This window comes from Chenopodium quinoa, unplaced genomic scaffold (genome assembly GCF_001683475.1).
Source record: "Chenopodium quinoa cultivar QQ74 unplaced genomic scaffold, ASM168347v1, whole genome shotgun sequence".
NCBI classification, from domain to species: domain Eukaryota; kingdom Viridiplantae; phylum Streptophyta; class Magnoliopsida; order Caryophyllales; family Amaranthaceae; genus Chenopodium; species Chenopodium quinoa.
The window spans coordinates 508888-520761 of record NW_018743608.1 but is presented as its reverse complement, the minus strand read 5'-3'; the positions used below and the strand labels follow the sequence as shown (position 1 = coordinate 520761).

General features: G+C 33.6%; 1 protein-coding gene and 1 non-coding gene across 2 annotated transcripts; one reads left to right on the top strand and one right to left on the bottom strand.

Moving 5' to 3' along the window:
* Positions 1 to 8314: 8314 nt before the first annotated feature.
* On the bottom strand, positions 8315 to 11352 carry LOC110682884 (probable mediator of RNA polymerase II transcription subunit 37c). Its single transcript, XM_021859224.1, has 2 exons — positions 10954 to 11352; positions 8315 to 10212 (listed from the first exon to the last, which is right to left on the bottom strand). The coding sequence occupies exons 1-2, from the start codon at positions 11165 to 11167 to the stop codon at positions 8474 to 8476; spliced, it is 1953 nt and encodes a 650-aa protein (XP_021714916.1). The 5' UTR covers positions 11168 to 11352; the 3' UTR covers positions 8315 to 8473.
* Positions 11353 to 11538: 186 nt separating this feature from the next.
* TRNAP-AGG lies at positions 11539 to 11610 on the top strand. The gene has a single exon. It is a non-coding gene; the product is annotated as a tRNA-Pro (tRNA).
* Positions 11611 to 11874: the final 264 nt, after the last annotated feature.

Below are 11874 nucleotides of genomic sequence, written 5' to 3'. Positions count from 1 at the left end.
ATGTTGAATGAGCTTAGTCGAGTGTATGCATTAATCGCTGTAGCTTATGGTGCAAGGATCGTAACATCCTAGAATATCTCAATTGTTGACTCAATGATGAAAGTATTTAGGTAACTTAGGCGCGGAGGCTAAGTACTTCACACTTTGTGATGCAATGATGAGTGATTTTGATATGACAAAGCGTACTTCAACGTTGTGTCAAGATTTCATGACAAAAGGTTCCTAAGAGGAGGATTATTTGTCTATGTATCTGTGATGTGTGTGAAAGTGACACTAAAGCTAGGTTGCAAAGGCTAAGTGTACGGATTTTTTTTTTAAAAGAGTCAAATAGTGATGACTCTTAGGCTAGGTAAGCTAATGATGTAGGGATCAAGCCCCCAAGTCTAGCTCTAAATGGATATGATGAGCATAAGAGATCCCTTGATATGATCATGCATGAATGTGTATATGAATTAATGCATTTTATTACGGCTGCACCTCAATGTGAGGTTTCCTATGTATCCGTTAGTGTAGACATCTAAAAAGTCCCCCTAAAACCAAACCCGATGATGAACAACCTTTCATCGCCATTATTGGTCGGGTTGAGTATTTAATCTTGGAGTGCTTAAATCCATATTAAATCCATATTTTCATTTCATATCGAACAAAGTGAAAGTATGAAAAGTCTAGTGATGTGGATGTTTTTATTAAAATATCTTTAATTCTATTTTTGAAAATATTTCTTTCTACACTCTATTTATGAAAATAGCCAGTCCAATTTAGTTTGGCCCATGATAAGGGTCCAATAATAGTGTTGCTGTATTGGGCTCGAAAAGAGTTTTCTAACGATATATTATAAGCCTAATTCCGATGAATAATGAGGAAGATATGGATTAAATTAAATTTGGCCAAAAATGAATTTTATATGTGGCCCAATGATCAAGAGGAGGACCTATTAATTATTATTCCTAAAGTTATTAGGATTGATTTTAATCTTCTAGAATATCTAGAAGGTTCTTTTAAATTCTAATGAGATTAGGATTGATAATTATATTTTAAAGAGTTTTATTTTGAGTAAAATATGTGATTTATCACAAATATGATTTTAATATGATCAGCGTGGAATTAGCTGCTTCATCGTATTAAGAAGAGGATTCTGCGAACAAAGCACGTTTGATTTCTGACTTAGCACAAGACGACAAGGTTGTCGCCTGGCGCTAATAGTTATCGACTGGCGCTGACAGCTGTCGTCTGCGCTAAGTCATGTCGTTGGCGACATGATGTATTTTATTCCGAATAGGACTTGATTTGTTTCCGAACTATTTTTTCTATAAATAGGGGTCATATCTCCCCGTTTTCATTCATCTACAATCATCTAATTCTATTCCCTCCTCTCTTAAGCTAGAAGCTTATTCTTTTCTCCCTCTTTCTAAACCTTCCCTCTCACAAAATTCCACATTCTTTAGTTCTAGACACACCTAGCCAAGTTCGAAGTTGCCTTCGCCCTAGACGTGAAAGGTTGATAGTTTCTGAGGGTTTGGTCCCAAATCTCTATTTCAATTATTTAATTTAATTGTTTAATTGTTATTTTCCTTGAAGTTACTAACGCGTGTGTTTTGAGTGTTTTTGTCCCTCGGGAGAGTTACAGCTCAGAGACTGGTTGCGCGCGGCCTGTTCCTGCAAAACAACGGAGACTCCGGGTAGTTGGAGCTCCGCCTTCGACGATCAAGTTAGTACTTGAGGAATAATGGGGGAAAGTGCGGAAAAAGAGGTGAGATCTTCTTGGATTCCGAGATCAGGTGATTCTCTTATGTAAGAGAATGTAGGGTATGCTGTAATAATTGTAGATATCCCAAAATCGGGGGAAATCTCCCTATTTATAGGGTCATTGGGAAATGTGCCCCTGATTAGGTCATTCTAACCTAATCATTCTGGGCTGCGCCGCATTGCAGCTTTCTCGGGATTTGGGCCGTCGAAGGCCGCCTTTTACTCCCAAGTTCTAGGAGAGACACGTGTCAGAAGGAGATTGGCCCAATTCGGACCAACCAGGGTTGTATTTTGTTATTAGAAAGAGATACGAGGCATCCAAGTAAGTTGTTTTAATTATTATTTTGATATAGAAAGCATGTTTATATTATATTAATTCCTAGTATCATGTTAGGATGTTATTTATTGATTCCTAGTATCATGTTAAGATGCTTTTATTGCTTTCTAGTGTCATGTTTAGGTTGCTTCTTATTCTTTCTAATATCATGTTAGTATCACTATAGGGTTAGAGATTTGATCTTTAGTGTTTAGTGACATGCTAGGATTTGTTATTAATCTTGTTAGTATCATGCCTAGGATCTTGATATTATTTATATGCTTTATTGAGATTGATTATGATTATGATGATTATTTATTATGTTGCTTGATATTATATTATTATTTTTATTGCTTGATCACACCTTTTATGCATGTTTAAAGGGAATTTGTACTTGTAATCACGCTTAATAAGATAATTAATAATCTTATTTAGGCTAATATGATTATAATTCAAGTATCGCCAATAATAGTTTTGTTTGTGCATCAATATTCAACCAACATAGATTAAACATGTTTAGGGTTAATATATTGATTGTATGTTAGTCAGAAAGCGCACATGAATACGAGAAAAATAATGTAGAGGCCTATTTTTAGGGCAAGTTCAATCTCTTTTAGGTTGGATTTGTACCTTCATCCCCAAATATCCAGTCATGGTTCCAGACCACTACGGAGTTAGCGATCTCATGGATCGTGAAGGGGTGTAAAATTCACCATGTGAACGGTTTACAAGTTCCTAAAACTTATTGGGGACCCTTTTACTCTAGCTTCTTTCCCTTTGGACGCTACCATGCTTAAGTGTATGATCACAATGGGGCTCAAGTGTGGGATGCTTGAAATATTCCATATATATATATATATATATATATATATATATATATAATATATATATGGAATATATATATATATATATATATATATATATATATATATATATATAATATTATATATATATATATATATATATATATATATATATATATATATATATATATATATATATATAAAAGAAAACTTTACATGTGAGAACACATCTATGTTCTAAGATGTTAAGGTAAATGTTCTGAAAATAAATTAAATCCATCATCTTCAACCTCAACATTCTCTCTCCTCTTCTTACCAACAGTATACAATATCTAGTTCCTCTATCACCACCACCGCCTATTCCATAGCCTTTATCCCGTCACCTCCACCACCCTCACTCTTTTTCTTCTCCCCGACATCATGGCCAACACTCTGTCTCCTCTCCTCGGCGACCACCATCACTACATGCTCAAGAATTTCATGTGTTTTGTATCAACTTTTGAACAATTTTAGTCAAGAATTTAAGTTGGGAAGCTTAATCAAAGCTAAACAAGCTTAATTGACAGTTTAATATATGAAATCAAAATTTTTTCATCCAAATCAATCAAATTGGGCAAATTATAGAGTTTGAAATTTCAAGGAATTTTAATTGAATATAAGAAACTAAACAACAATTCATATGTTTTTGTTACCTTGGAAATCAAGAATACACTGATTTCAAATCAATTCGTTGTAAAAATTGAATTTCAATTCGTGTTTAATATTAAAGAATTATGTTCTATAAAATTTAAGTATGTTCTAAAAACTATTACATATGTTCTAAAATATGTTGCATATGTTCTAAAAAATATTGCATATATGTTCAGATTTGTTTTTGAGTTCAAGGTCTTAAATTTTGAGTATCATGTTCCAATTAAAACTATATTTTGAAAACCTAAGTTTATTCTTCTAAGAACTATTACATATATTAAGAATCATTGAGTCTAGGTTCTAAATTTCTAGGTATTTTGTTCCAAACGCTATGCTACAGAAAGTTAAGTATGATGTTCTAAATTTTTACTCACATGTTTTAATTCTTAAATCAGATGTTCTAAATTAAAAATATGTTCTTATACATGAAGGGAGTGGATCATGTGAAAACAAGTCTTTGGCTGAAAAATGAAAACAGGCGATCTAGACAATTGATTTCAATCTAACAGATTAAATTACATCTGTGTGTATTTAAACCTGAGGTGGGTTTTGTTTTCTAGTTTTGACCATCCATTATCTCTCTCCTCCATCTCACGTTCTCCATTTCCTTCATTCTCTCTCCTTCCCAATTCAAAATCAACGTTGAACATCATCAAATTATAGAGGAATTTGGTTCAACCTTCATCAATTTCGTCATAAGCTTCAAAAAAGTGAGTTTTCCGTTTATGAATTTTGTTTAATTTGGTATTTTATACGTGTTTTGGAAATATCAAATTGATTTTCTGATTTGATTTTTTTTGAGTTTTTTTTTTAATTTTTTTTTTGGAATTTTAGTTTCATAGAAGTATTTATGAGCTGCGTTTGCGTGATTTTGCTTGATTTTAGTAGATTAGGTATTTTGTGTTATTTTTGCTTTATTTTTTTTTTTTGTTACGAATTTAATTATGAGTTACATGTAGCAGTATACTTTATTTGAGCTTTTCCCTACTTATTCGTGTTTCATATGAGTGTAATTACGCGAAAATTCGACTTAATGTCTTCGTATGAAATCCTTTGATCTACATTTGTGTATTTTTTCTTGATTTGAGTAAACTAGGTTTGATGTGTGATTTTAGCTCGATTTTGCATCTTTGATTCTAGATATTGGATAGTTGTTGGGTTTTTTATTTCTGATTTGTGTATTTTTTTGAGTTCTTCGTCTTTGATTGTTTAAATTTTTTTTTTCCTAATTTTGCTCGTTTTTTTTTATTTTTTATTTTGTATGGAAATTGTCGATGTGATTTGTATTTTTGAGTTTCGACTTTAATACATTTTCATAGGAGTAGATTTGATCGATATTCTATTTAATTCTGCTTGATTTTAGTTAATTAGGTTTTTATTTTAGTTTCATTTGCCTTATTGATTGTTGTAGCAATCACAATTTATGTAAAATGCTTAAATCAATCCCTGGAATTTCACCATATGGTTGACACCATCATGATGTAAGTTAAGTCACTTGTTCCCTATGGCCATTACAGAGACAATAGCCTTGTATAAGAAAGCACATAGGCAAATAAAATTTGATGGGAAGAGCTGATTCGTGTTAAATATACACTGCATCTATCAATAAATCTTTATTGCTCTTCCGTGTTGGAACCTATTAGCTCAATTGGTTACTTGTTTTTCATATAGAAACTATTAATATAGTTACTTTATGTTTAAATATAGTGACCTCTGTGCAAGCTTTATCAAAATTGGTATTGTAACCTTATTTCTATATATAGTGACCTTTGTGTAAATGTCGTCAAAATTGTTATAACTTGATATAGTTAGCTATTTTTTGTATATAGTGACCTTTGGGTAAATGGTGTCATATAATTACTCGGAGTTTATATATAGTTACCTTATTTTTGTATATAATAAACTTTAGCAACAAGTAAATATTGTAAAATTTGTTCAATCACCTTATTTTTGTATATAACAATCTTTATGCAAATGTGGTCCTTTATTTTTGATGTAGTAACCTTTATTTTGTATACAGTGACCTTTATGGAAATATTGTCAAATTTGATATAGTTATCTTATTTTTGTATATTGTAACTTTATGGAAATGTTGTGAAATTTGTTTTAGTCACCATATTTTTGTATATAGTGACCCTTATGTAAATGTTGTCAAAATTTATGTAGTTACCTTATTTTTATAAATAGTGACCTTTATTTTTGTATATAGTGACCTTTATGTTAATGGTGTCAAAAACTCAAAGTCGATATAATTATTTTATTTCTGTACATAGTGACCTTTATGTAAATGTTGTCAAAATTGATATAATTACCTTATTTATGTAAATATCGTCAAAATTGATATAATTATGTTATTTTTATATATAGTGACTCTATATAAATGTCGTCAATTTAGATAATGTTACCTTATTTTAGTATTTAGTGACCGTTAAAATGGTTGAATTGATTATATGTAGGTTGGAAAGATCTTAGGGCTTTTTATCCGTTTGATCTTTTGTGCTAATAATGAACGGTTGAGATTTGTTGTTTTCAACATAAGTCTTGATTTCAGCATAAGCCTTGTTTTTAGCGGTAGTATTTATATATATATATATATATATATATATATATATATATATATATATATATACTACCTCCGTTTTTATTTAGTCGACACGTTTTGACTTTAGCACTATTCACACACCTCCCTTTGACCGTGTTTTGTGCTTTATACGCAATGACTAATATAGTCATGTGGGATCTTGTTAGATTCGTCATGTTATATAATTTTAAAATATCAACTTTTCATAATTTTTATTTATCGATAATTAAAGATATTAATGATTGAATAAGTGCATTGGCAAACGTGACTAAAGAAACGTGTTAACTAAAAAGAAATGGAGGAAGTATATATTACAGAGAAACATATCTTTTTCATGAAATCTATCACAATTCACAAATTGGCAAAATTAATACTTTGTAACTTTATTTTTGATGAATTTATTGATTTATTTTTAGGTTTAAATTATGTTGTAATTACCTAATACAATTCATGATGATATGTACACCTAGCACTGTCAAAACGGTTTGACAGTTCGGGTTCAGTTTGAAATCGGTTCAGTATTAAATCGGGTCGGTTTGAAATCGGTTTAAGTGTCTCACGGGTCGGTGCCAGTTCGATTTAAATAATTATCGGTTCGATTCGGCTTCGGTTTATTCTTGAGCAGTTTTAATTCGGTTCGGGTTGTAAACCGTCTGGGTAGTAAACGGTTCGGTGCAGACGGGTTGCAGTTTATTAACGGTTCGGTGTAAACAGTTTATATCCTGGTTCAAACAGTTTCGGGTTGGAAACAATTTTAGGTTAGAAACAGTTCGGTTTTTTTGGTTCAATTTATAACTAGTTCGGTTCTTTTTCGATTCAGTTTATAATTGGTTCAATTCTTTTTCGGTTCAGTTTATAACTGTTTCAGTTCTTTTTCGGTTCAGTTTATGGCAGGAGGATTTTTAGTGCGTTGCAGGAAGATATTTTGTACCATGATAATAATTTGGCAGGAAGATATTTTATACTATGATAATAAATTTTCAATAAATATTAATTTGGCATGAAGAATTTTTGTACTATGATAATTAAATTTCATTTAAAACACCTCTTTAACTTGATTTTAATATTCTCTTTATAGTAATAAGCAGTTTGTAGCCGATTCGCTTATAAGTGGTCCGGTTCATAAATGACTCGGTTTGCAAGCAGTTTGGTTTATATACAGGTCGGTGCAAACGAGTCGCAGGTTGTTAACGGTTCGGTGTAAACGGTTTTTATCCCGGTTCAAACGGTTTCGGGTTTAAAGCGGTTTCGAGTTAGAAACAGTTTGGTTCTTTTTCGGTTCGGTTTAGAACTGGTTCGGTTCATTAACGGGTTCGGTTCTTATACGGTGTAACGTCATTTGGATCGGTTCGGTTTCAGGTTCATTCACATACGGTTCGGGTCGATTTTCGGTTTCAAAAAAACGGTTTTTAATCGGTTCGGTTTTCATTTGGGTCGGTTTGTTTCGGGCAGTTAAACAGTTTCGATTTGAAATTTGACAGCACTATGTACACCTATTAATACAAATAATAATTTTTTTTTACTGTGGTAGATTTCATGAAATTAAATGTATGTTTTGTTTTGTTTTGTTTTATTTTTAAATTTTTTTTTAATGAAATTAAATGTAAGTTTTGTTTATATATATAAAAAATATATACTCCGTATTTATTACCAACAAATTTAACCCATATGTAGTACGGTCTAAATACTAGTTACATTCATATTGAGACGGCAAATTTTGACAAGTTTGCGATAAGTATGTTTATTGAGTTATTGTGTTTGTAGGATTAACCTACTCTGTACTTGTTATACTAGGTAGTAGGCATATAATGTACCAAGTTATGTAGATTTTCCCTTCGAAAAAAAAAAGAGTAATGTTGATTTATGTATCACACTATCACATAAATAGCATTACTATAGTAAGAACATCCGTTTACAGTTTGCAAATGCAGCTCACACAATCATTTACTACGTATTTATTTACTGAGGAATCCAATAAGTTTGTTTTAGATGAGTTATAATCTTTTAAATTGATGCCCTACGTTTAGCCTTAAGAGAAACATCAGCTGGTATGAGTGTATGACAGCTTAGATTCACTTTGTATATTCCGAGTTAAGATTAGAAGATGAATTCCCTTGGAGATATGACAGTTATCTACTGATTTACTTGCACAAAACTAAAAAGAGAACAGCAGTGCAATGAAAATGTAGCTGCTAATTGCAGCAAACTACCATTAAACGCATAAGGAAATTACAAAAGCTTCACAAAAACATCTTAGCAAAGTCTTAATTTTTCATCATCCTAAAGACATCAAAACACTAAAACAAACAGAACTCAAAACTAGATAAATCAAGAAGCTTAGTCAACTTCTTCAATCTTAGGGCCAGCGCCAGTTGCACCAGCTGAAGGACCATCATCGTCCATAGCACCGCCCATATCAGGACCAGCACCTGCACCCTGGTACATCTTAGCAATGATGGGGTTGCAGATACCCTCGACCTCTTTCATCTTATCTTCAAATTCATCAGCCTCAGCCAGCTGATTACTATCCAACCATTGGATAGTCTGCTCAATTGAATCCTCAATCTTCTTCTTATCAGCCTCTGACAGCTTTGATCCGATCTTTTCATCCTTCACTGTGTTTCTCATGTTGTAGACATAGTTCTCCAAAGCATTCTTCGCCTCAACCTTCTTCTTGTGCTCCTCATCATCAGCCTTGTACTTCTCAGCCTCTTGAACCATCTTCTCAATTTCCTCCTTAGACAACCTTCCCTTGTCATTGGTGATTGTAATCTTGTTCTTCTGTCCTGTGGTCTTGTCCTCAGCAGAAACATTCAAGATACCGTTGGCATCAATGTCGAAGCAGACATTGATCTGAGGAACACCTCTGGGTGCTGGAGGAATGCCAGAAAGCTCAAATTTACCCAACAGGTTGTTGTCCCTGGTCCTAGTTCTCTCTCCTTCATAGACCTGGATCAACACACCAGGCTGGTTGTCGGAGTACGTGGAGAATACCTGCTCTTTCTTGGTGGGGATGGTGGTGTTCCTTGGGATAAGAACAGTCATAACACCACCAGCTGTCTCAAGACCGAGAGATAGAGGAGTAACATCCAAGAGCAGAAGGTCCTGGACCTTCTCATTGCCTTCACCACTCAAAATAGCGGCTTGGACAGCAGCACCATATGCAACAGCCTCATCGGGGTTGATACTCTTGCAGAGCTCTTTCCCGTTGAAGAAATCCTGCAACAGCTGCTGCACTTTGGGAATCCTAGTAGACCCACCAACAAGAACAACATCATGGACATTGCTCTTGTCCATCTTAGCATCCCTCAAACACTTCTCAACAGGTTCCATACACTTCCTGAACAAATCCATGTTCAACTCCTCGAAACGAGCACGAGTAATGGTTGAGTAGAAATCAATTCCCTCAAAGAGAGAATCAATCTCAATGGTAGTTTGAGCAGTAGATGACAAAGTCCTCTTTGCCCTCTCACAAGCAGTTCTCAACCTCCTAAGAGCCCTCGGGTTTCCACTAATATCCTTCTTATTCTTCCTCTTAAACTCCTGAACAAAGTGATTCACCATCCTGTTATCGAAATCTTCACCACCAAGATGGGTGTCTCCGGCAGTAGCTTTGACTTCGAAGATACCCTCCTCAATAGTAAGAAGAGACACATCAAAAGTACCACCTCCAAGATCGAAAATAAGCACATTCTTCTCACCAACACTGCTAGCCTTCTTGTCAAGACCATAGGCAATAGCAGCCGCAGTCGGCTCATTGATAATACGCATAACATTCAAGCCGGAAATAACACCAGCATCCTTAGTGGCCTGACGCTGAGAGTCATTGAAGTAAGCAGGGACCGTAACAACAGCGTTCTTCACAGTCGAACCAAGGAAAGCCTCTGCAATTTCCTTCATCTTAACAAGAACCATCGACGAAATCTCTTCAGCAGAAAACTGCTTCTCTTCGCCCTTGTAAGAAACCACAATCATAGGCTTGTCGGCCGGGCCGGCAACTACCTTGAATGGCCAATGCTTCATGTCACTCTGTACCGAAGGATCGCTGAATCTCCTACCAATCAGCCTCTTTGCATCTGCAGGCAACAATACAGCATTTACATCAGAAACTGTTTAACATCAACTCATCATAAACAAATCACATCCAAATTCACAGTATAAATCAAGGCATCATACAAGGCATAATCAGATATTTCATAGGCTTCAAACAAAGTATTCTAATAATTTATTTTAGAAAAACAGAGCATAAGATTAAATTTCATCCCATATGACGACATTGCATAAATCATCTCTACATTATATTTCTGCAAAACCAGTTCAATTGAAAATTAACTCCCTTAATTATTACAGTATAATCAAAACAGGTTGTAGCAATTCAGAATTACAAAGAAATAAAAATCCCAGATCAATTTTTACATATAGTTAAAATTCCCAGATTTTCAAAATTACAAATAATTATCAACTACTCGTATAATTTAGATTATTGATTGTTTATGCAATGAATCAAACACGATACAATCCTACCGATAATTAACAATTAACACACATAAATCAATTTCCAATTATTTAACGGAATTTTTTAAAAAAAAACCAGCAAATTTAACTCAACCCAGTAATTTTACAATAATTACTTATTAAATAAATAAATCACATGCAATGCAAATTCAAATTCCATAAAAACCAAAACAAAGATAACAGATAAACAACAATGAAAAAAAGTACTCCAAAAATTAAATTGATCCAACAATAATTAATTGATTAATCAAATTAAAGAATGCAAACTCAGAAAAACCAAACAACAAGAAGAAAAAACGTACCAAAGACGGTGTTGGTGGGATTCATGGCAACTTGATTCTTAGCAGCATCACCAATCAAACGCTCAGAATCAGTGAATGCGACATAAGATGGCGTGGTTCTGTTACCCTGATCATTAGCAATGATCTCAACACGGTCGTGTTGCCATACTCCGACGCACGAGTAGGTCGTGCCGAGATCAATTCCGATTGCAGGACCTTCTCCTTTACCCCCCATCAAACACCAAATTCTAAGAGCTCGAAAATTAACACAGAAAAAATTAAGAATTGAGATTTGAGTGTGTTTGAATTGAGAGTTTTTCAAAAGTTTTTGAACAGACAATTGATTGATGGAGGCAGGAGGAGAGTGTATATATAGGAAGGGTTTTTTTTTTTTAAGTTTTCTAGAATTTTCGTTGGAGTGAAGGTTGTAGAAATAAGTAGAACGTTCTCGTTAAAAAAAAAAAAAAAAAAAAAAAAAGTAGAATGTTTTTTCTGGATTCTTCGGTAACTCGTCGACATTATTGTATTCTTTTTTCTTCAAATTTTTAAAAAAAAAGAGATTATTGATTAGAAATTATTTTAAAAATTTGAAAAAGATGATATAAAGGGCATTTGGTCTAGTGGTATGATTCTCGCTTAGGGTGCGAGAGGTCCCGAGTTCAATACTCGAAATGCCCCGCTGTAGTGATTTTTTCTTTTTTATTAATTTGAGGTCCCGATTTCAATTCGTGATGCCCCTGTTTAAATAATGCGAAGGCCAAGCTGGTTACTTGGGTTAAAAATTCTGTCGACAAAGGGCTGGGCCATAACAAGTTACACATTTTGGATTTGTTGAAAAGAAAAAAAAAAAGCAATTAGTCTGGTGCACCTTAGATAGGTGTAACAACACAGTTCAAGAGCTTAATTACACACAACCCAATTAAGAAAAGTCCTAAAACTAAA